Source organism: Echiichthys vipera, assembly GCF_963691815.1.
Source record: "Echiichthys vipera genome assembly, chromosome: 11".
NCBI lineage: Eukaryota > Metazoa > Chordata > Actinopteri > Perciformes > Trachinidae > Echiichthys > Echiichthys vipera.
Genome location: NC_139836.1, coordinates 29436954 through 29461507, shown reverse-complemented (window position 1 = coordinate 29461507; position 24554 = coordinate 29436954). Strand labels below are relative to the sequence as shown.

The 24554-nt window shown below is 39.9% G+C and overlaps 1 protein-coding gene across 1 annotated transcript; it reads right to left on the bottom strand.

Annotated features, from left to right (window-relative positions):
• Positions 1–15962: 15962 nt before the first annotated feature.
• On the bottom strand, positions 15963–24288 carry vax1 (ventral anterior homeobox 1; the record flags this gene model as incomplete). Its single annotated transcript, XM_083922407.1, has 3 exons — positions 24057–24288; positions 22185–22372; positions 15963–16502 (listed from the first exon to the last, which is right to left on the bottom strand). Exons 1-3 carry the CDS (start codon positions 24268–24270, stop codon positions 15963–15965), a joined length of 942 nt encoding a protein of 313 aa, XP_083778533.1. The 5' UTR covers positions 24271–24288.
• Between the last annotated feature and the right edge of the window lie 266 nt (positions 24289–24554).

The window sequence follows — 24554 nt, the reverse complement described above, 5'->3', positions numbered from 1 at the left end:
CATCTGGCTGAAGATTACCTCCGAAGAGAGGTGAGGGCCAGAGGCTAGCTGTCACTCAGGAGGCCACGCCCCTAATTATTCATAAACTTTAACCTCCAATAAAACAAAAACTAGCCTGGAACAAAAAAATTCATCCCCCTCAGTGTTGTCATGGAGATATCACCTATACATACAGACTAGAATGTTTTTTTGTCCCAGTAAACAGGTTCAATGATGCTGTGAAAACAGCCTGTTTAACATGTGGGTCAAGGAGAAACTGCTCTGTTATGAAACCTGCCCCTAGTGGACACTCGGAGAACTGACATTTTGGCACTTCCTCATTGGATCAACCAGGAAGTCGCTGTGGTGGGGGCTACTACAACGTTTGTCATGGCTGCGTTGACCCACACACAGCTTCGGCGGGAGAAACATTCTCTGTTACCAAAACAGAATTGATAACTTCAATTTTTCCATTGTTCTTAAAAAGTTTTCAGTCCACACGGCCTCGACTCAAGAAATCTCTGCGTCCACAGGAAACCAGTGAAACCAACTCCAAACACTGTAGTACACATGCCAGGCCTGGATGTGGCGCTGTAACTGCCACAGAAATACACCAACAATGGAGAAGAAGAGACTGGGAGACGCTGTGGAGAATAACTAACACCGTTGTTTCTCTCCAAATCTGGAGACTTTCCAAAACCTCCTCCATCCTAGAGAGAAATGTGTCACAGTTTCTTTTAGTCACTGTTGGTGGAGACTTTTTTCTGCTGTTTTGGACTCTGATACACCAATCACTCTGCAGTTAGTGTCCTCAACGAGCAGATGGTGCTGCTGGGAGCCCCTTCCCTGTCCCAAAGCACTCACAGGCGGGCACTTTCTCACTACATTTAGAGACTTTTCACATCTTCTTAGACCTTTATTTATAAAAAAGAGACTAGAGAGCAGTTTAGCTCCTTATTCAGAGCATCAGGGAAAAGGGAGAAATCTGTGCTCGGCCTTATTCATTCCCATGCATGTGGCTCAGAGTCCAGTTCAGTAAACAGTCTATGGGTCCGTCTCTCTCCTCTCACACAGCAGCAATGTTATGTGACGCTGCAGGGTTAGAGGTCGGAGGTGGGGCGATGACGCCATCGTTTAACAAAGTCTGAGCTTTCACCGTCCTGACCACAACGCCATAGGGGGCGTTTTCAAATCTTCCCACTCTGGGACCTGGTTTCAAAAGATTCTGTTTTCAGGCTCCGATAATGCTGACTGTGTGTGGATGGTCGACTAAACCAGACTAAAGTCGTGCGGTTACAGGAAAACTCGTCTCTGTGTGGACGGGCCCTTTCTCTCTATGTGCCCTGCGATAGACTGGCGTCCTGTCCAGGGTGTACCGCGCCTCACACCCAATGTCAGCTGGGATGATGGATGATAGATGAACACAAAATTAATGAGGGATCAGATTTCTCAGCAATCTTAGCAACTATTTTAAAAAAAAGGTTAGTATTTTTTTAAGTCATTTATTCTATAATTCCATTACAGTTTAATATGTTTTGAACAAACAACAAAAATGATTGAGGGAATTTGGGGAAATGCTTTTAGTAGCCTATGGTACATGATAGTTGATAGTAGTAACAGAGGAGCGTGCACAGTGTACAACTAAGTAACAATCGATCAACACGCAAACGAGTTGTTGCAAGTTGTGACATTGTCAGCAACAACTCTAATAAAGTGTAAGATCAGTTTCAAACATTTAGTTTTCTCCGCGATCTTTTCCTGTGAACAAAGGCTGTGAGTGTGTGTGTGTGTGTGTGTGTGTGTGTGTGTGTGTGTGTGTGTGTGTGTGTGTGTGTGTGTGTGTGTGTGTGTGTGTGTGTGTGTGAACGCATCCAGCTGCTCTGCCCGACACACAGCTTCGGCGGGAGAAATCTTCTCTGTGACCAAAACAGAATTGATAACATCAGAGCTTATCAATAGAATGGTCTGATAATAATAATATTTTGCCCTGGAGTTTCAGTAGGCAGCTACCCATCCCTAACCCTAGACTACCTGTAAGCTACAGCTGGTTGAAGGCTCACTTTTAACCCTCTGGGACCGCTTTCTTCCTATGGGACCATTAGAACAAAAATGTCCGTAGTGGTCAAAGTAGAAGAGTTTATGGTAATAACATTGTTAATAAAACATTTAAAATCTGACATTTATAGTGATTTGTATCTTGAAGAACTGCATACTTGTGCTGTATCTAGTGTATACGTGTTGTCTCTGTGTATCACTCTCTCTCTCTGTCTGTCTGTCTGTCTGTCTGTCTGTGTCTCTCTCTCTCTCTCTCTCTCTCTCTCTCTCTCTCTCTCTCTCTCTCTATCTGTCTCTCTCTCTCTCTCTCTCTCTCTCTCACACACACACACACACACACACACACACACACACACACACACACACACACACACACACACACACAAGGGATGCACCGATCCAGCTATGTGGATAAACATGAATCGGGCTAAATGCTAATCACATTAGCCTGTCTTTGGTATTTTCAATGTTAAGTTAGCATTCAAGCTACTTGTCATATTTCATAACCAATAATAAAAGAAACTCGTAGCACAGGCTTTTGTTCCAATGCTGTAAAAACGTTATCATTTCTACATTTGTATCTTTATTTCTGTATTTCAGTTCACTGAACTAGGTGAAATCCCTCCACACAGCTGAGTCTTTGCTCGCTCCATGTTGTTGCTGGTGTTGGCTGTGAGTCAAATGGCATGCTGCACACGCGCCTCTCACGACCATTCAGTGGATCGGTTCATGGATCTGGTTAATAATCCGATACCCAATCCAAATAATTTATCAATATCGGGATCGATATCTGATCTTAAAATTGTATCAGTGCATCCCTAAAACACCTGACACACCAACACACCAACACAATGTCCGGGTGAGTGAACTGTCGAGTGACAGGTAAAATTACATGATTGCACATATTTTCCCCTTAAAAACTCTTAGTTGGCTGTTTTCTTGTTTTTGAAGCTCTGTTCCATTCTCATTTGATGCTGCATGTTCTGCACAATAGCTTGTAAGCAACTGTTTGAAGATGATTTTGAACCATGCCCCCTGTCATATACAGACATGCACAGCTCTCTGATGATGGAAAAGCACTACAGACTGAAGTGGTAAGCACTGCCATGGTGAGGCTGACGGCAACCCCTAGAGAGCTCATCCAAGCGTTTCAGGCCGCATGGAAAAAATAGCAAATTAATGCAAGTGAAGGGCTTCTGCCTACAGGAGCAGTGCCCTCATTTTGGAAATTGTTTTTTTCCCCTGAGTCCTTAGTGATGATTTCAACTGGATATGATTTCCCTCAGATTCTTGAGATCCACCCGTCTAGGCAAAAAGGTATCATAATATTGGTGCATTAATTTTGTTTGTCTGCTGCTGTTGTTTTTAAAGGGCTAACAGTGTCCTGATGTATAAACTGCAGGGGCAGATCCAGATTATCTTCAGGTGGGGGACAGGGTGGAACAATAGTTGAAATGGGGGAAGGGCATCTAGCGAGACAACAAAAAGGATGGCCATCACCAACCTCTCTCTTCAACATTTACACCAAGCAGGAACAATAACTTTTGAGAGTAGAGTTACACTGTATTCGTATTGTCAGTATCGGAGCCGTTATCCGATCCAGGTATCGGATCAGTGCATCTCTACTTGAAAATGTTGGCTGCATCGGAAAGGGGGATGAAAGTTATGTTAGAGTTTTTATCCAATCATTATTCAGCTATCATGTGTTGCCAGGGTCCCAAATCTGCCCTTACGCCTTCAGAAGCATGAGTGCAGGCGCATGGTAGCTTAAAGTCAATGATAACGGACCTGTGGCATTAACCAATCAGCGTCAAGTTGGGTTCACTGGCGCCTGCTAGCAGGCCTACAGAGTCATCGCGTGCACTTCTTTTGATTGGATACGCGCTAGAGAGAGGCAGAGCTATGCACAGCTATGCAAAGCAGACCTGAGCACAAATGTCAATGTGATAAACGGGAAATAAGGACATTTCTAATTTGTGTAGCGCGACAAGTTGTTTTAGTTTATTCAACTCACAATGGCTGAAGGAGGGGAAGATAACGATTTGATCGCAGATTTAATTACAACGCCATTCTCTAGAAAAACTTTTCAAGATAAGCTAGACACTGTAAAGAGAGGCCGTCCGACCCCGAAGCTAGCAAGCCTGACTCAGCATTATTCAAACAAATTTGATCTGAGTGAGTACAAAGCATTTTATGTTTTATTAGATTTGTATGCCTTTTCCCCATTTTATTTAGTAATGTTAAATATATATTAACAACCTAAATTGGCGGATATTCTGTAAATTGTTTATTTTTCAATGAACACTGTTTGTGTGTGCGTCAAACATGTTTCTATGACACTGCTGGTTTGTGTGTGATGAACAGACCTGTCAAAGCTCATCGCTATAGTGTTGGTGGACTTAATACAACTTTGTATTATACCTTAAAAGCCTTTTATTGTTTTTGAAATGATGCCTTTGCGTGATATATAACGGCGCGTGAGCCCGTGGTGGAATACATGGAACAAATGAACGTGACAGTATAGCTTATAGTTGAGTTATTCTTGTATTTTCGTAGGGGACTTTTGCAGCTTTCTTTATTTTGCTGAGTTAATGCCCGTGGTGGAATACATGGAGCAAATGAACATGACAGTATAGCTTATAGTTGAGTTATTCTTGTATTTTCGTTGGGGACTTTTGCAGCTTTCTTTATTTTGCTGAGTTAATGTTATTGTTAAAAAATATATTAACGAATGTTTCTGTGACGCTGCTTTGGCTGCGACTTGATTGATTGGTTGATTGAATTGATTTGACAGTGCGCTCTGCCCTGTTTTGTGAACAAACTTGTTAAAGCTCATACTGTCGGTTGAGTGAATAAAACTCTGTTGTACTTGACTATATGTTAAGGGGATGCAACGCCCAGTTGTACTGTGTTTTGGTCTAAATGCATAATGTGTAGAGCCATGGCATCATAATTATGGTTTTAAGAGGTGGATTAAGTCTGGTAGGGCATCCCTGCAGGCGCAGGTCTGAAATGCACGGCCCGACACTGGTACATAGATAGGATGAGAGCGGGCAAAAGATTGCCTTATATATAAACATGTACCGGTGACTGCGTGTGGGGGTTGCCAGAGCAGGCCAAGTGAGTCAGGGGCTTATCATTTGTAAAGAACTGAAGGGATGCATGGAAAACTGAATCAAGCATATATGCTAGGACAGTCTCATTGGAAATACTGTATTAAATAATTTTAGACTAGGTACCTATATGCATGCCTTGGCAGGGGCATTGTCATGAACGGTTCTGAGAACAACACAGGGAGCTGGGACCCAAATGCAGACACGGAAAATGAGTCAGGTTTAAAGGAGCCTTTAATGAAAGAACTATGTACAATAATGTCCAGGAAGCGGGGGGAAAAGGAGTGAGGTCCAGGTGAAGGTGCAGCTCTCCAGAGCGAGTCCAGTGATGGGGAAGAAACAAACAACAACAAAGTGATCACGGGAAAAACACGAACAGGTGGAAGGCAAGCAGGCGGTGAAAAGGATCGCGGGAAACTAACACAAAAGTAAACAAAGAAACAATGAATAACGGAAACATGAAACAAACTAACTTTCTCTAAAACAACGTGGAACCAATGAACAAGACACGATAGCGAGTAGATGATGAAACAATCTGGTGCCGGACTTCCGGCTTCTTATACTGTTGGGGAGGTGATTAGTGGGATTGAGTACAGCTGGTCCAGAACCACGCCTCCCGTCTCCAGACAGGGAAACACAGAGGGAGACAAACACAAGCACAAAAGGAAAAGGGAAAGGACTGCCAGAACTGGGATCCTGACAGGCATGCATATGAGATCCCCATAGTCCAACATTGACAAAATATTTTTTTGATGAAAAGAAAAGCACACAGTTGAAAGTCATGCATTTAGACACAGTTTTAATTAAGACAGAGTGTTCTATACAACATTAGAAAAACAATCAATAACCATGTTATAGTGGCTTTCCAATAAGTCACTATAGGTGCTGCAATGCTGTGAACTTAATCGACGCGTAACCTACCATTTGGCATCAGCTTTGTACAAACAATGTCCAGGTGTGTACTTTATTTATATAGCATTTCTTGTGGTACATACTATTCGTTCATACGTTGAGTTTATGCTACCTGACATGATCGCAGTCAAAAAACTGTTTGCTTTTCCGGCATGCAACACACCTGCCGCAATACCACATCCTCTATTTATGGTTACAATTTGAAGGACTACCACCCAGCATACACACAAATGAATTACATCAAATAAACATAATGGCAAACATGAACCATGTAGACAGGACCCTCATGGAAGACGCGTGGAGGTGGTGGCAGCAGAACTACCAGCATAAGAGGACCCTCCCAGACTTGCTTCACTTAGGAGGCGTGAACTGTCGGGTGGACCCTCAGGAGCGTTGTCTGTGCTAACGTTAGCTGCAGCATGTTCATCGCTGTCTGTGCTAACGTTAGCTGCTGCATGTTCAGCTTTGTCTGTGCTAACGTTAGCTGCAGCATGTTCATGGTTGTCTGTACTTACTTTAGCTGCAGCATGTTCAGTGTTGTCTGTGCTAACGTTAGCTGCAGCATGTTCATGGTTGTCTGTGCTAACTTTAGCTGCAGCATGTTCAGCGTTGTCTGTGCTAACGTTAGCTGCAGCATGTTCAGTGTTGTCTGTGCTAACGTTAGCTGTAGCATGTTCAGCTTTGTCTGTGCTAACGTTAGCTGCAGCACGTTCAGTGTTGTCTGTACTAACGTTAGCTGCAGCATGTTCAGTTTTGTCTGTGCTAACGTTAGCTGCAGCATGTTCAGCCGTTCTCTTGTCCATGTTTCCACTCGGTCGTTTCTTAGAACTCAAGTGTCGCCCACTGAACCAGCAACAACTCATAATCTGCTTCTCATCCGTTTCATTTCTCACGTGTTGTTTCCTGTGCGTCAGAATTACGGGATGAGCAACGTTCCGCACTGAGTGCAAAAATAAATTGTGATTGTTTGCATTATTTTTTTTTGTGCTATATTTTCTGTAATTAATTATTCATTCATTCATTCATCTTCAACTGCTTGTCCCTGTGGGGGTCGCGGGAGGGCTGGAGCCGATCCCAGCTGACATCGAGCGTGAGGCAGGGTCCACCCTGGACAGGACGCCAGTCTATCGCAGGGCTCATAGAGACAAACAAAGACAGACAACCATTTACACCTACGGGCAATTTAGAGTCATCAATAAACCTAACACGTGCATGTCTTTGGATTGTGGGAGGAAACCGGAGAACCCGGAGAAAACCCACGCAGACACGGGGAGAACATGCAAACTCCACACAGAAGGGCCCCAGCTGGGATTCAACTCGTTAATTAAAACCATAAGATACAGCATTTGCAAGCAGTTCCTGGTTGCTAATGTCATAGTTCCTCTCTGCAGGGGCGATTCGACAAGAGAAGAAAACGCAGGGGTTAAAGCTTCTGGTCAACTACAGCGAGGTGGGACAGGACAGCTCCGACACCCACATCGGATGCAATCCACCAGGAAACTATGTGCTTTTTTATTCTAAATATCTAGAAAATTATTGAGTTAGATATTCTTAGAAAGAGCAACTTGCACTCTTCCTATTTACCGTAACAACAAGCAACATATAAAACGCAACTGACACATTAACTCAAACAAAACTATAAAGATCCAGTCATCCTGGTTTTTAGCCAAGCTGTTGTCTGCAAACAATGAGCCAGAAAGAGTGCAGAGAGCCCTTCATTCACAATGAGTTTATACAGCAATAAAGTTCATTGGGTTGTTGTGATTGGTTCAGAATGTTGCTGAGGGAGTGCCTGGTTCAGGCTTTGGAATGTCAGTCACTCCCAGAGGGACTCTCATTCATTCACGAGTTGAATCCTCTGCTCCCTGGTCACACAGTTCCTCCAATGAACCCCCAGTTCCTGTAGAAAGAACACTCCCTACTCTGTAGCATCCCACCTCCTGGGGGGCAGACCACCTCTCATCCTACTGCACCTACTTTTAACCTGGAGCTTATCTGCAACATCCTTTAATTATTCCATCTGTGTTAAAGTGATGATAATGTGAAAGCATGCTAAATCATTTTTAGACAGATGTCCGTCCTCCATAGAACTGGGTCTGTCTGACGTTCCTGCATGTTATAGGGAAGGTTTTTGTTGCCATCGTACTCTATGGAGGAATTGTTGGGTCTATGTAAATCATAAATAAGTCATAGAGTGTGGTCTATACCTACTCTGTAAAGTGTCCTGAGATAACTTTTGTTATGATTTGGCACTATAAATAAAATTGAATTGAATTAAATTGAATTTAACTTCTGTACGTGCACAGTGAGTAATAACAAAACTTCAATTATATTGGGACAAAAATAAACACTAGAAAATCTACACAATTCCCTCCTTTCACTTTACGGTGTACACTAACATAATGTTGAGTTCATCGTCTTCCCCTTCCTCCTGTTCACTATTCCCTAATAATGGACCACCTGGAGCCTCCTTGATTAATGTTGTGATCAGTCAGTTGCTCTGGGTTCTGGGTCAAGGGACGCAACAACACCCATACAAGGTGAGAATTGCCACTGTTATGGAGACAAAAACCAACAGAATTAAGGATTTTCATTTACTAAACAAAGTGTCAAACATACTGTTCAATCCTGTATCCGTACCATTATTCTCAGCTAATTCTTCACTAAGTGTTAGGAAACCTTCTAGGGCCTTTGTGACTGATCCATCAGGTGCTGTTATTAGAAATAAAACTTCAATATTGGGATCCAAATATTTTGCATACTTCACCCTCCTTTGCCAGAATGAAAGATATTTCTATAGTATATGTAAGTTATCCAATCTATATTCTTGTTTTCTAGCTTTCAATGTTGCCTAATCATGGTACAAGGGTGGCACAGCCAGCACCAATGGTTTTGTGATGTAAATTCATCTGGCACGACTATTGTGATGACTTATTCCAGCAGAAATTCCTGTAAACTTTTCTCCATGTCCCCTGAATATATTGGAAGAGGCGACCGCTTCCTAAATAAATCATCAATGGGCTCCTTCCTTTTGGATTGACTTTGGTAATCCACTTGAATGGACTTCACTATGAGAGGAGCTGGTACAGGGGCCAGTAGGTAAGTCTTTAAAACACTCTTTTAATAAACTCTGGGTTCACTAACTACGTTGTTGGTGCTTTGTTTTCTGTGTAGGGACTCTTCTCATGCTTCTGCAGAGGTTTGGTGTTATTTTGAGCAGTATTAGTGGTTAAAAAAGACGTCTGAATGCCTTCACCGTACTGCCCCGAGCTAATCAGTGTTAGCCAAATCTGGCTGTTAGCGACTGTGGTATATCTCTGTTAATAGTTGATCAGCGTAAAAAATTGTCTCGATGGCTTATTTGATGTATATTCATACCCAAAAAGACCATGGGGTGCTTTAATGCCGGAATTGCACTTTAACTTTACATAATCAAATTCTATTGATCCCTGTGGTAGGGATTGGACAATATTACGTCACAAATACACGTGGCTCACAAACTCCCAGGAGGCAAACCACAAATATGCAAACCCAGTTTTACTTGTAGAAATGGATCTGTAAATGCGTAAAGATGACTACGTATTTTCTGAGTACGTTATAAGTATTTGCAAGTAAACAACTCCATATTTATGGATAGTGAAATATGTGTGAATCATGGTACACATTTTTTTAATTGTATTCTCTTTATATCAGACATACAATTATTTTACCCCACGTCCCAATGTAAAACTAATCTTGTCCGAATAGGGCTTCAGACTTAACCATAACCTTTTGTTTCCTAAATTTACCAGTCATGGTCCCTCACCATATATTATACAAGCCTGTTTCTGTTATATTTTGAAAGATATCATACAAACCTGATGATGAAAATATGTTGTAAACAGCATCCTTACAGGGAACATCACTGTCTGATACAGAAACAGCCCCGAGCAGGAACGCGAGTCCCTGCAAAGAATGGTATGTTCTTCTTAACATATAATAGATAGTACCCCATTACCCCACCTTGATGATATTTACACCAGGTGCAGCAAGAATAAGGCTAAGAGAAGCTAACAGCCTTTTCTCCCGGTTGAGGTCAGGAAGAAGGTAACAGATACACGGTCAGCCCACCGCAATTTCTATAGTTTTGTCTGCTAAGAAATGTGTACTAATACTATGGAAGGAGAACACTTCCCTATCTTTGATTTATGTTCAATTTGTTTTTAGGAGAAGATTACCTCTAGATGACAATATAGATAACTTGATTCTTTTGGAAACTCCTACTACTAAACTATGGAAGGGGAAAGAAATACAGAGTGTAAACATGTGGTTGTCATACCTTGTAAACACAATAGAGGAAAATATTAAACATCTTGGATGGATCAGGCAGACAGGTTTGATTTACTATGGGAACCTGTCATTCATTATCTGGGGGAAGCCTCTAACAAAGACCAACTACTAACCACTATTTGAAATCCTGCTTAGCCTGTGGTTTTGAGCACCAAACAGCTATAGATTGATTTTGATGTTTATGTATGAAACTCATTGGCCCTCATTTATCAAACGAACGTACGGCAGAAAAACGTGCGTACAACCATTTCCAAGAAAACTTCGGCATTTATCAATTTGGACGTGAGCGGGAGCTACGATCAAATCTCACGTCAGGTCTGAGATCAAATACGCAAATATGAGCCTGTGGATTTGGCTGAAAATAATTAACAAACCTCAGCTGTCATTAAGCACCATATACCACTCGATAAATATACAGTTGAGTTTATTACCAACCCGGATGCTGGCATTGTTCTGTGTGTGTGTGTGTGTGTGTGCGTGTGTGTGTGTGTGTGTGTGTGTTACCATGGCAAAATGTGGTCCTGTAGCAGGAACTATCATAGACACAGCTATGAGTATTTTTGCCATCGCTGTGACTTTGCAAGGTACAGTCACCAAACTGTACAGGTGTGTAGCTGAGATCAAAATGAAGACCATACCCCCCACCCCCCCCACCCCCCCACAACATATGCACACACACTTTTGGCTCATCTTTTTACATTAAACATGGTAATTTGATCCATCCTTTATGAAAATATAAAATATTGCTAGTACTTTAAATAGTTCCATAAGTAAATCAATAAATAAATTACCAATTAACCTAATTTTACATCCATACTTTAACTGCAAATAATATTGTCAGCCATGGATAGCATTGAAGTATATATTAATAATGACATGAAAATATTTTTGCAACTGCGTACTGCGTGCCACTACAATACACTTGCAAGGGTGCTGCAGACATAATTGTACATTGTAGTATTTCAACACATTTGTTAATTACGGTTATTTCATGGCTTTATGCAAAGTGTTTTACAGAATACACAAGTGGAACCCTTGCTTTCAAGGGGTTTCCACTCCCCTTACTCTTTGATTACGTAATGGGATCAATTATTCTGTGAAGAAGCAGAGTGACTAAGCTGTGCGGGTTTTTCAAAATCTGTAGATCTGTAGCACTGCAGAGCTCAAAGTCGCTGGATCAGTTTAGACGAGGGTCGCTTCTTGTTAGCATGTTAATGAGCACTGTATGGCACTAAAAGGACAAGGCCAAAAAATAGATACTAAAAACAAGACAGGATGTAGCCTTTCTTTCACCTCCTAAGACCTGAGCTTAAAGAGCGGATCATGTGATTGGAGAAAATGTGTTGGTGGTCTGCAGCTATGGCAGCCCTGCGTGTGCATACACACACACAGACATTCACACACTCCCCCCTGAAACCCCCCACTGACAAAAACCTCCCCGACCTTCCTTCTAATTGGACTTGAGGTAAGGGAAGAGAATGGGTGGGGATGGCTGTTGGGGGTAGAGAGGGGGTAGGAGGAGTAAATGTGACCTTTTATTCCTCCAGGGAGATTCCCAAGACACATTAGTTTCTTTGGCTGTGCTCATAAAAGAGCCTCAGTTTTCTCTGTTACCGGACAGCCCCTGTATTTCTTCTGCAATTATTTTGCCAGAAGAAATACAGCTACACTCACAGAACTAACAGAACACAAAATTGCCTGAATATTATAAAGAAGCTTAAACTTGTGGGAGCACATTTACAAACCACTGTGTGTCCTTTTTTTTTATTCACAGGAACAGCCAGTGGTGGGTTAAATACATTGATCCTTTACTGAAGTAAAAGTTGCAGTGCTACCCTTGTTTTACTGTAGTAAATGTACTGTATTATAGAAAAATGTAGATGTATGACTGTAGAGTCATTTGATCTTTAACAATACATTACGGAAGATAACCTCATCATATGTCATGTAAATCTGCAAATGAAGTGGATAAAAGAATTCATATTAATATATAAATATTTGCCTCTGAAATGTTTTGAAATTAAATTAAAGTAGCATGAATTGAATGTGAAGTACCTCACACTGATGCTTAACTACAGTATCTCCACCACTGCCACCAGCAGACTGGCAACCCACCACACGTCACCATGGTACACGACAGAAGCAGTCATGTTTATGTCCCAGCTTAAACCGGTGCTTGTTGTCCATATCTTCAGCTACTGAAGATATCATCATTTACAGGAATGAATGAAGAGCGACAGTAGAGGACTACTCATTCCTGTAAATGATGAAATTAGTCTGGATTCAGATTTTTAGCAAACTGCTTTCAGATCCAATTTCTTTTATGTGTGTTTGAAAAGAAAACCGACTTGGGTCTTTTCATGGTCCAGGCGAGGTGTTGTGTTCTGGATGGTGGAACCAGTAAAGCTGCCCTGCTGCACACCTTGGGCCAGGCACAGCGGGCTCACCTGGCTTGAATACATTTCAATAAGTCTGTGATTAAATGTGCATAGTAAACTAATGTGGAATTAAAAAGCAAGTTAATTATTGACCTTGGAAACAGTTTGACAAAAAATATCTTCAACCACATCTTCTGTTCTTCATCAGCAGATGGAAACAAATGGTTAAGAATAGTGATAGACCGATACAACGGCCGGCCCATATTATCGATGCAGGCTTTTGCGTTCGCTGATAGTTTTTCCCCAGCATTATTTACAGACAGATGTCCACAGGCAGCTCCCTGTTGCTGGACGGGATTTTTTTAATGTTCCTTTTTAAAAAATTTTTTAGACTCGTAATATTTGTTTTCATTATTGTGTAATTTTTATGATGTAAATTGAAAGAGCAAAAGTAGTATTGGCTCCACATATCGGCTCAAGAAAATCGTCAGTCCGTATTTGTCAAGACTGATGAAAAAGAAATCGGCATCGGCTCTAAAAAAATCCATATCGGTCGATCCCTAATTAAGAACATGAGATGTAGTTGAAAGCTCTGTAAAAGGGAGTAAGTGGTGCTTGAGTTATGATTTATTTTATAGGTCCAACATTGTGAGTGCTGTTCTTGCATTTATATAAATGCATATGAATAACTGTCCAACAACAACAACAAAAATCAGTAAAATGCCTGAGACCTGATACTTACGATTACCTCTAGATGAAAATGTAGATTACTTTATTTTTTTTCCCCATCCAAAAACATCCAAAATCAAGGTGCTTTTCAAGCTTGAACGTGTCTTCATGTCCCTAATCGAGCTACACCAACCTCTAGAAATCAGAGGATTTGACTGGGCCGCCTGAGAAGCAAAACCCAGGGCAAAAGGTCTCAAAGCACTCTCCGCTGCTCATAAAGCTTATCATTGTGAGCTGGTGATAATGAGTGAAGACAAGCCAGATGAGTGGACCCACATTTTGGTCACTGCCATTCCTCTATCATCAGGAAAAAGAAAAATGCTGACAGAGAGATTTTAGTGGGTAAATCAGACAAAAATTGTATTTTTCCATAGTATCTTTTAAGTAAAAGGGGGGTGTCCCCAATACTATTGGATTTATACTTTGACTGTGTCACATATTTATTCTCCACTAGTCATAAAGTAGCTATACCATTTCAGGCAAATATGAAACCTAGATTACACATATAACCAATCAATTGATAGTTGATGAACAAAATTTGACGGGAAACTTTTTTGATAATTGATTCATTTAGGTTGGATGCCTATTGGGGTTGAGCATTTGCGTCTTTTCTCTGTTGAAGATCTTTGTAAATTGAATATCTTTGAGTTTAGGACTGTTGGTCAAAAAAACTAAAAATTAGACATTGAAGATCCTTGGAAATTGGGAAAGCCATTTTTTCTAGTTTTCTTACATTTTATAGACCACACAATAAATTGATAATGAAAATACTTAGCTGCAGTGCTAATGAAATCTATGTATTACTTCCCAATGTCATGACTGCTAGTACCCCTGTAATTGCTCTTTGAAACCTATCATTCCAATTTGTAATGCCACTATTATTACAAGCTGACTTTAAACCGGAAGTTCTACATTCCAGTCAAAGATAAATCATAATAACATTGTACGCCACATTACCAAAAACAGTGAGAAAAAAACTTCCAGGAGCATACATATCAGGCCATGTTGTATGAGGTATAACAGTCATGAAATTTATCATAACTTGATTCACAGCAACATGTACGAAAGAAAAATGAAAAACACACTTATCTTTGTCTGTAGCCATACATAATATATATGCACATTTGTACCACACAGTTCACAAATTTCAAAATATTTCACAACAACAGCACCAAAGAGCTTTTGATTGATTCCTCAACCACGCTAATACATTCATTCATTCAGTATTTTCCAGATATACTAATAATCTATAGATACAGAAGTAAATAATTTACAATAAAATAACAATTTTAAGGTACATTTTTTCATTTCCAGTACTTTTATAGACAATCATTTCAGTCACCACATGCATCAGTCTGCTGAAAGTCTATTATGAAGGCTGTAGATTTTGAAATGTTCACACAGGAAGGAAAGGTTATTGTATTGTCTTAATGACTGAAAACCTGTTACTTTATAGTGTTCAACAAAGCAAGCAGCTTACAAAAGCTCAATAGCTTTTCTTCAGAACTCCTCCTTTCAGCAACTCATTCCTGTGCTCAGCTCCCACATGGAATACAAATTGTACACCAATACTCGGAGAACTCACAGTGGAATAAAATCACAGACAAAAAGAAAGTCATGTAATGCATCTTGAAGACGAAAATGCCACAAAGTGAAGACTTTTGTTGTAGAATGTTAAAATCCTCACCAAACCATAGAGAAAAACAACACTGAACAATTGAACTGTATGACTACACCTTCTCTGGCTTAGGTTTTGGTTTGGTCCAAACTTCATACAAACGGACATACAAAAGATCTTTTTGTAAATAGAAATTTTGCGAGGCAACTGCATAAGCAAATTGCATTCACGCGTCAAATGTATTGGGTTTGGTGCTGACACTGACCTTGCAGTGACCTTCAAACAGAGGCGCTCTGTTGAGAAACTGGCCTTGCTTGTTCTTTCGTAATGCTTCATTTCATTTTACTTAAAACATGTATTTGCTGATTGGATCTCACAAACCGCTGCTCAGGTGTTTGACAACTCACTTTCTTTCTCTACATCTATTCACTTCAGTGACAAGCATCTAGTCACACAATCAAATAATAAAACACAATTCAGAAAGGAACCATCACTTTACATTTTATGTCATACAGTCCTGTACCTCTCTGTGTATATTGTTATTTTGGATTAATACATAGGACTAAACATATGTTGAACAGTAATCTCTGTAACAATGTCCTATATGAACACTGTGCAAAATCATTCCTGTGCCACCCTGTCCTTTGTCAGATGAGCTTGTGAAGGTCTTTGTTTTCTTCCTTGTAGGAACAAGGCGCCAGATTTGCAACTGGAATACATGAACTGCTACAGAACATGACACAGACAGATGAAAGAGAATGAGCAAAACCAAACAAGACAATAAAAGGCAAGAAAAAAAACAAAATGTATCCAGAGGAAACAGGAATCCATTTATGTAAAAACAAAGCATCATTCCAGAATTTTCTTGTCCATGGATTCTTTGCCATTGGTCCGCGAGTAAGGCTCAAAAGCAGAAGAACTCAGGTAGCGTGCGGAAAGTTCCTGCAGGTTACCAGCCAGCGAGCTGGCCATAGACAGGGGGTTGGAGGAAATGCGGGTGCCAACACCACTCAGTAAGGAGGGCATGGGAAAGCTGAAGAGGCCATGAGCTGCTGGTGAGCTTTGCAGAGCCGCCACTGTCCCTGAGCTGGTGACGACAGGTAGAGGAGGGCTGCCCCCCGCCGTGCCAGTGCTGCTGCCGCTGCTACTGCTGCTGCTGCCGTTGCTGGCCATAGCCACGGAAGGAGGGCGCAGGGCGGAGCCCAGTGTGCTGCTCCCGCAGTGTGACAGGAGCCCCGGCAGGCCCGGAGGCGTCAGCAGTCGGCCCTGCTCCAGTAGTCTGAGCACACTGCAGGTTGCTGCTGTTTCTGAAACCACTGAACGCAGCTCAGAGTCCTTCCCCTGGTCTTTCTTTTGCTTAGTGCGCCGGTTCTGGAACCAGACCTTCACCTGGAGAGGAACACAAAGAGCCTTTAGAAACGCATGCTAAATGTTATGTGTAACATATATTTACATATATAGTGTAGTTCACAAATTATTCTTTATTGTCTTTATGAGATCGGTTACGGATACAAAGATAACATACATACAGACAGCTTGTGAATGTTCTCATTTGTCCAGGTCATCGTTATCATCAAAGCAATTTCAGTCAAAAGCAACTGGACTTGGTTATTTGTCCAGGAAGACGTTTCACCTCTCATCCAAGAGGCTACATCAGTTCATGTACGCATCTGACCAGGCTGGGACTGGTCCAACTAGCTGGTGTGAGATCCCGGTATTTAACCTCTCACAAGGCCGATGATGTCACTGAAACCCTTTGTGCTCCAAGTGCCAACGACTGTCATTAGAGGGGCAGTCGTTGGTGGGAAGTTGGTTTCACACATGCACACATACAGACAGCATTACTTTCTCTCCGGCCCAAATACATCTCTGATATTCTCGTGCCGTATGAACCTCCAAGAAGCCTCAGGAAATCTGTGGGCTCTACCCAGCAATGGCTAAAAATGTATCTTTGTGTCTAATTTAGTCTCAATTTCAGAGTATCTAATGTGCTCTTTTATTTATCTTATTTTATTTTAAGTAATCTGTCTCATGCCTGTACTTTTGCATATTTTAAATTGTAAAATTAAAATGACATTGCTTTACATTGCATTACATTTAGCTGATGTGTGGCAGTCAGAAAACTACAGTAATTCATATTCACTGATACTTGTGTCTGCAGCGCCTTGGTAGCCAATGGTTACAGTGAGTGCCATATAAAGTTGCAGGTTTGATTCCAGTCAGGGAGCTTTGTTGCACGTCACACACCCCTCTCTCTCTCCCTGTTTCTGGTCTGCCTCTACACTGTCAAATGACTAAAAAAGGCAAGATGCCACCCTTTTATATATATTTTTTAAAAGGCCAGTGATCATAGTGCAATGATCTGATAATCTCAGTACTTGGAGATAATTGCACGGTGAGCTCAAAACTGTGTCTTCACAGATGAACTTGATTGCTTTTACTCAATGCTATTGTTCACAAATCAAAAGTAGCAAAGTGCCTGTCCATCCCCTACTCAATCACCACATGCACTTTCTGATACTCACTAATACAGTGGATCACACACACACACACACACACACACACACACACACACACACACACACACACACACACACACACACACACACACACACACACACACACACACACACACACACACACACACACATACACACACACACACACACACACACACACACGGTCCACCAGGTAATGATTGTAGACTGTGATTGATCAAAAGCTGCAGTGACATAATTCAGTGATGGAGAAGAGGCTCACTGTGATACACTATCAGGCAGGAGGTTAATTCAATCAAAAGTTGCTCAGAGAGCCTTTCATATGTAAAACGCTGCTAAACGTTCTCAGCCCACACTACAATAGTCAGCTCCCATGTGTCATTTCTTCTTTGAACCATCTGCCAATAGAAACACAGATACAATTATTTGATCGTTTACAGGGTTTATTGCTTAGCTGCTAGCAGTAAAAGAATTGCTCACTGGTTGTGGTTTTAATTTAAAGCTGACTTTATTAGCCGAGAATGACAAAGATTCAACTTTAGAGTCAACTTCTAAAATGGGAGGATTTGTGGCTTTTCTCTGCTTTACATGATTGTCAATTGAATATCTGGGTAGAGCTTTTGATTGAAGAAAACAAAAGGGAAAGGTAACTTGGGATAGTTGGGTAGCCTTTTCTCACTATTTTCTGACATTTTATAGACTAAAATATCAATTGTTTAATTGGAGTTCTACATATTACTAATTGTAGTACAGTAGATGTTCCTATTTAAGCATGTAAAACCCTGAATAACACATTCACCTAAAGTTCATCATTCTCTTTAACTCCAAATTCAAAATGGGCACCACAACTTCACTGAGCGCTACCCTCTTTTATTAGCACCAAGGGATTTCTGGCCCTGAAAATGCAGGTGCAAAGAAGCTCATACAGAAATTGAGAAATCCTAAATCTTCTTCTTTGAAAATCTAAGAAATCTGTCATAATGCATATCAAAAAATGACAACATCTGATTGGTTATTCTTGTAGTTTCTGATAACAAAGTTCATATACTCCATTTGTTTATGAAATGTTTCTCACAGTTTAACAATTTTGTGGGAAGTATTTATAGTCCAGTATATAGCCTACCCAGCAGTTAACGGAGTATAGAGATAAAAGTAGAGAAAAACTCTTTCCCTATATTCCCATAACTACAGATGAAAAAAAATGCGCGCTTGTGATAATTCTACAGTTACAGGTCAAATCATTCATCTGATAGTCTGTTAGTTAGATGAATTATTCATATATATATATATATATATATATATACATATATATATATATATAATTATACATATACTTTGGTAATTTTCCTATAATCTTAATCAAATAAATGTGGACAAAAATACAGGGTTTTCTATGATATCTACCTGTAAGTCTACTGTAACCACACCTGACCGCTGGGGATCAAGGTTAGAGAACAAATGATAAATACTTGATTTATTCTGAAATACTGTTATTCTTTATTGTTCATAATTTTAATATCTGCTGTATCTATACCACTGCCGTATTAACATGTTTTTTTTTAAATAACCAAGGCACTTCAACAAAAACGTTTATTTTGTGACATTACTTTGTTGCCAAGGGTTTTCCAGTGATTCTCTATGGGGTTTAAATCTTGACTCGGATGAACTGCTTCACCTGTTTTACAGTGTGACAGGGGGCATTGTCTTAATGAGAATTGCAGCTGATTGGGAGACAGTTGCAGTGAAGGTATTGCATGTTGCTGAAGAAGGTTCACATAAACATTTGCATTCACCCTGTAATATAGCTGTACAAGAGGCCCAACTCCTGCTGCAGAAAACATCCCCCAAACCATGACACTTCCTCCTCCAAATGGAACTGACTTCTTTACACACTTTGGGTTCAGTCTTTCTCCAGTCCTACGCCTGACATAATGTTTCCATTAGACCAAAATAAACTGAACGTCCTCTCATCACTGAAGTCACTCTGGACCAGTTCTGCTCTGTCCACACAACATGCTCCTAGCCTTTTTAATTCTTTCTACTGATGAGAGGTTTGGTCACTGCAGAGTGGGCTTTCACTACAAAAAGTCTTAAACTGTGAGACACTGTGTGCAGAGACAGATCCTTGTCCTGTTCAGCACTGAACTGGAGACCAACTCCAGCCGCAGTGTTGAACAGATTCCCCATTGAGAGTCTTCTCATAATCCTGTCCTCTCGTGCACTTGTTTTATGTGGACGACCGGCCTTTTTGAGGGACTTAAAGGAATCTGTGTCCTTGTAAAGTTTCAGTATTCTTGAAATCACAGACTGTGAACGAAAACAACCTCTCTCTGATGGCTGAGAGGGTCCTCCCTTTGGCCTTCATCTGGACAACCTGCTGTCTCAGGGTTTCAGTCACCTTAGAGCAGCTCGCCATCTTGCAAAGTAACCAGGAGAGCTGCAGATAAACAGGGTGTGTCCAACAATGAAGTCAAATGTCACCAGGTGCAGATTAACACCAATAACTGTGAGGGATCTGAAAGGGTTCTCTAATTTTGATCACTGATTTTTTTTCACAAAATAAAGATTTTTGTTGAAGAAAACATGCTAGTACAGCAGTGGTATAGACACAGAGGATATTCTATCAAATTCTGAACAATAAAAAATATTTCAGAATAACTCAAGTATCTATAATTAGTTCAATAATTCTGATCTCCACGGTATATATGTACCAATCAGAAGCAAGCCACCATCTCAAGTTCTCAACCCTACTGCTGGTTCAGTCACAGTTGAATTTTCCCCTTCATTTCAGTCAAAGCGATATTTAGTTTGCCACGTAAAGAGTGCTCAGAAGGAGCACCTTGTTCATTTTAGAGGTTACATTCTCAGTACAAAAAAAGTGAAGCTGGAAGCTCAAAAAAAAAATGATTTGGTGTTCACACAGCAAATGGCTGTCATTCCTTAATATAGCAACCCATAAGAACAAAATATTAATTTCACTATGTTGTCATTAAAAGGCATTTCATCAGGAGAGGAAGCAGACACTGGAAAAACCCTGAAGCCTTTGTCCTGCCTAAGTAAGGAGCAAAGGTTATTTTCTATATACCTTCATGGGAGTGAAATAACGTTTTCAGACACTTAATTGAAGGAGAAATATACTGAAAAGCAGGCTGGGATTGCCTCCACATGGCTTTCACAGATCATCTCAAATAAATGAATGGGGACATTTTTTCATGGCCACATGCACGTGCAGCTGGACCATCTATCACAACAAACAAGCGGAAACTAGGATTACAACACACTCAGCGGGAGAGTGACTTTATTCTCTGCTCAGGACGTCATTACTCCACTTTATATTTACGCAGAAAATATTAGGTATAGCTCCTTTAACCCACACTGAATGAGGAAAAAAAGAAAAGCAGCAATTGTATTGTTCAAATTAAAAAAAGAAAATATTCAAACAAACAAAAAAAAGTTCTAGCCAAAAAGTAGGTGAAATGTACATAACTGTTTTACTATAATTAAGTGTGACTTTGTAAGAGATGTCGGCTGTGGTGCCAGTTTGTGAGAAAAGGTCAACCTCTCGCAGACCTCCACTCAAGGTCAACCTCCCTTTGCCACGTTGAAATCCACAACACATTAGTAGCACACACCAAGCCGATAGAACCGTTAGCCGCTTTGCACATTTAAAAAAATTAAACAAATAGATGAAGGTAATTTGATCTGCAAACACACAAAAGCTTTGAAGCAGACAGCCGGGGTTCTTTTAAGTCTAAATCATACGGGGTGATCGGCTGACTATAGCTTTAGAAACTGCGTGCAAATGCTGTTCATCCACAGTGGACACTACATGACCCACTGCTGACCCCACACGCACCACATGAGGACAAGCTTTGTCTAATGGCAGCTTTCATTTTAGCAGCTTCAGGTAATAATGTCAATCGCTCCATAAGCTATATTGACACTACATTAGTTTTATTAAGAAGCTCAATGCATTTACATGTAAGGGATCATTTCAACTCAAAATATTTCTGTGGGAAACTTAAAGGTACCTTCCTTGATCGAAATGCCAAAAAAAGGTCAACCTGGCGCGCATATTCAAAACACTGCTTTGAAACCTGCGAGCACTCCAAAATGAACTGGCAGGTCTCTGAATATGAACACTCAACAACAACTAGAGGTTTCTAATGATCATCAGTGCCGTTAAAGATCTGTGTACATCGTAGTGCTTGTGAAACAGGACTGTTTCCATCTCCACTCAAACTGTGATTATTATATTTAGAATGAATAAACTGCGTTGTCAGAAATGTTCTGGTTCATTTGCGTCAAAGCTTACACATGTAACAAAATGAAGTGAATGAGATTATATGGGTAAATTCACCTGCCTCTATGACAAAGCAAGTGGTCCTAATGGATGGTAACCTGATAATGTGAAGTCAAAACAGTATTTGGTGTTAAAAGACACAAAAAGGAAATTACAGTGAACTCACACTCTACATTATTGTTATTTCAGTTCAAATGAAAGCACACTTTGTCTTTTGCACACTAGCTCGTCTACTTCGTACAGAATGAATTGACCTTTTTTCTTCCATACCTGAGTTTCAGACAGATTGAGCTGACGAGCCAGTTCTGTCCGTTCCCTCCCAACCACATACTGGCACCTCTGAAACTCCATCTCCAACCGGTAGAGCTGTTCTGCGGTGAAGGAGGTGCGGGTTCGCTTGGGCCGGTCCAAATCCAAACCCTTCGGCAGGATAATCTCTCGGATAGAGCCTTTAGCATCTGCAACAATGAGCACAAGGAATTATTAACACTGAGGAAGAGAAGAAGAAGCACAATCAACAGATAAATGCAACATATTCCGAGGTGTAGACTGGTTTTATATGGTTCATTATATGACACGTTATTATTATTATTATTAAGCCTGTGAATGTTCTCATTTGTCCAGGTCATCGTTATCTCCAAAGCAATTTCAGTCAAAAGCAACTGGACTTGGTTATTTGTCTATTATTATTATATTATTATTATTATTGTTGTTATTGTTATTATAGGTAGCACTGTAGTGGAGATACTGGGAATTTAACGTATTAAATCAAATTCAGATTTTATTCAAAAAATTTAACTAAAATGTCTCTGGAGTAAATGTGATATGATATACTGTTTGTTTGAATTATGCAGTTCTTCTATGAGTTTTCAACTGACTTTATTTTTAATTAATAAATTCGGATTAAATCTTAAAAATGATCTGTTATGTAGTATGAATTGTATTAACATGTCTTTGAAAAGATACATTTATACTCTATGTATACAATGTGTTTACAAATATGTACACATAATAAGTGAAGATAAGACATAAATACATATTAAATAAGACTGTCAGAAATATACTGTGATCCAGTACTTCACTCATGTAGTCTATAGCTATTTTTACCACAAAAGAGATATTACAACAATGGTTGTAGGTCACAATTGGAGTTTAAAAAAAAAAACCTGTTATAGATGCTATTAAATTGACAATAATTTTGCTAGAAAATGTTCTTCAAAAAAAAAAAATCATTAATATTTTATCATTGACAATAAACAAATATTAAACAATGGATGTTCAATGTCATATTTGTAATTTGTGTAAAGCATTTCTGATCCGTCTCATTATATCTTGTGTAATTGAGCCACAGTTTTTGGTGAAGTTATATTTATAAATATAATTTATAAATATTTATAAATATTTATAAATTATATTTATATTTATAAAAAACAGACACTCATACACACAATTCTACAATATGATTTGTTAACATTAAATATATGTAAAAACAAACTCCCATCTCCTTTTTGCTATTTGAATATTATTATTAAATATCATTTTTATATTTATCAGCCTGAAAGTAATGCTGTATATATAAAGTATAAATCCTGTAGGCAAAACATAACCTTCCACACATTTGAATGTACCCAGGGAAATAAATGTTTATCATTAAACATTTTTAAATCATGTAATACAAGGTATTATCTATGAAATCTAAAGAAAATTTTAGCTTGTCACAGTGACAAAAAGTCCAATGACAAAAACTGAGGTCACGCAGTAAGTTTGGCCAAGATACATATTTAAGATACATATTTTCAATAACAATTATTCATTTTTCATGGTATAATAATAATTTAGTCCTCTAACATTTTTGTGTTCCCCTAATAAAAAAAAAAGTTTTTTTTTTTTTTTTTTAAAAAAGGCTCCATCATCAAAATAAAATCTTTATTCATGGGAATATTTTGCTATTAACTTTAAAGAAAAGTGAAATCCTCCTAATAGTCAACACTTTATTGATATTACAAAGGCTTTATTTTTCCACATAGTTCTTAAAGGTACTCACTCAAATGAATATAGTCTAACTATATATATATAACTAGACAATGTACGACACTGCAACTTTCACAAAAAGAAAAGAAAAAGAAAGAGCACAAGCCTTACCTCGGACCAGTATTCTCCGACAGTAGTCTGGGTCCCCCGTGCTCCCCCTGTTCTTCTCGCAGGTGTCCACAGTCCCAGAGGGGGAAAAGGAGTCCTGCTGCTCCTTAAGGAAGCTTTTGGACAAGCTGCCCTGGGAGTCCTTGTCATCTTTCCCCTTCTTTAGTCCATTTTTCAGCCCCATCCCCTCCGTCTCTTGGTTGTACCTGACCTCCATGCTCAGTTTATCCTCTTGGACCTGAGGCTCGTCCGCCTCTTTTTTTCCTTTGTCAGGTGAAAAAAGGAGATTACGGAGAACACGGTGCACCAGATCGTCTGGACAGTGTGGGGTTTAGTTTCAAAACAGCACCTTTCAGCAGGGCAGAGTCAGCTATCTAATGTCTGGGGAAATATTCCCGTCGGCCGACCAAGGAGCCCTATTATCACCGACCAAACTCCCTTGCCCAATGATCATGGACTTCTCAGTGAAACTCAACAGTAATTCAATGCCCCCCTTTCCGT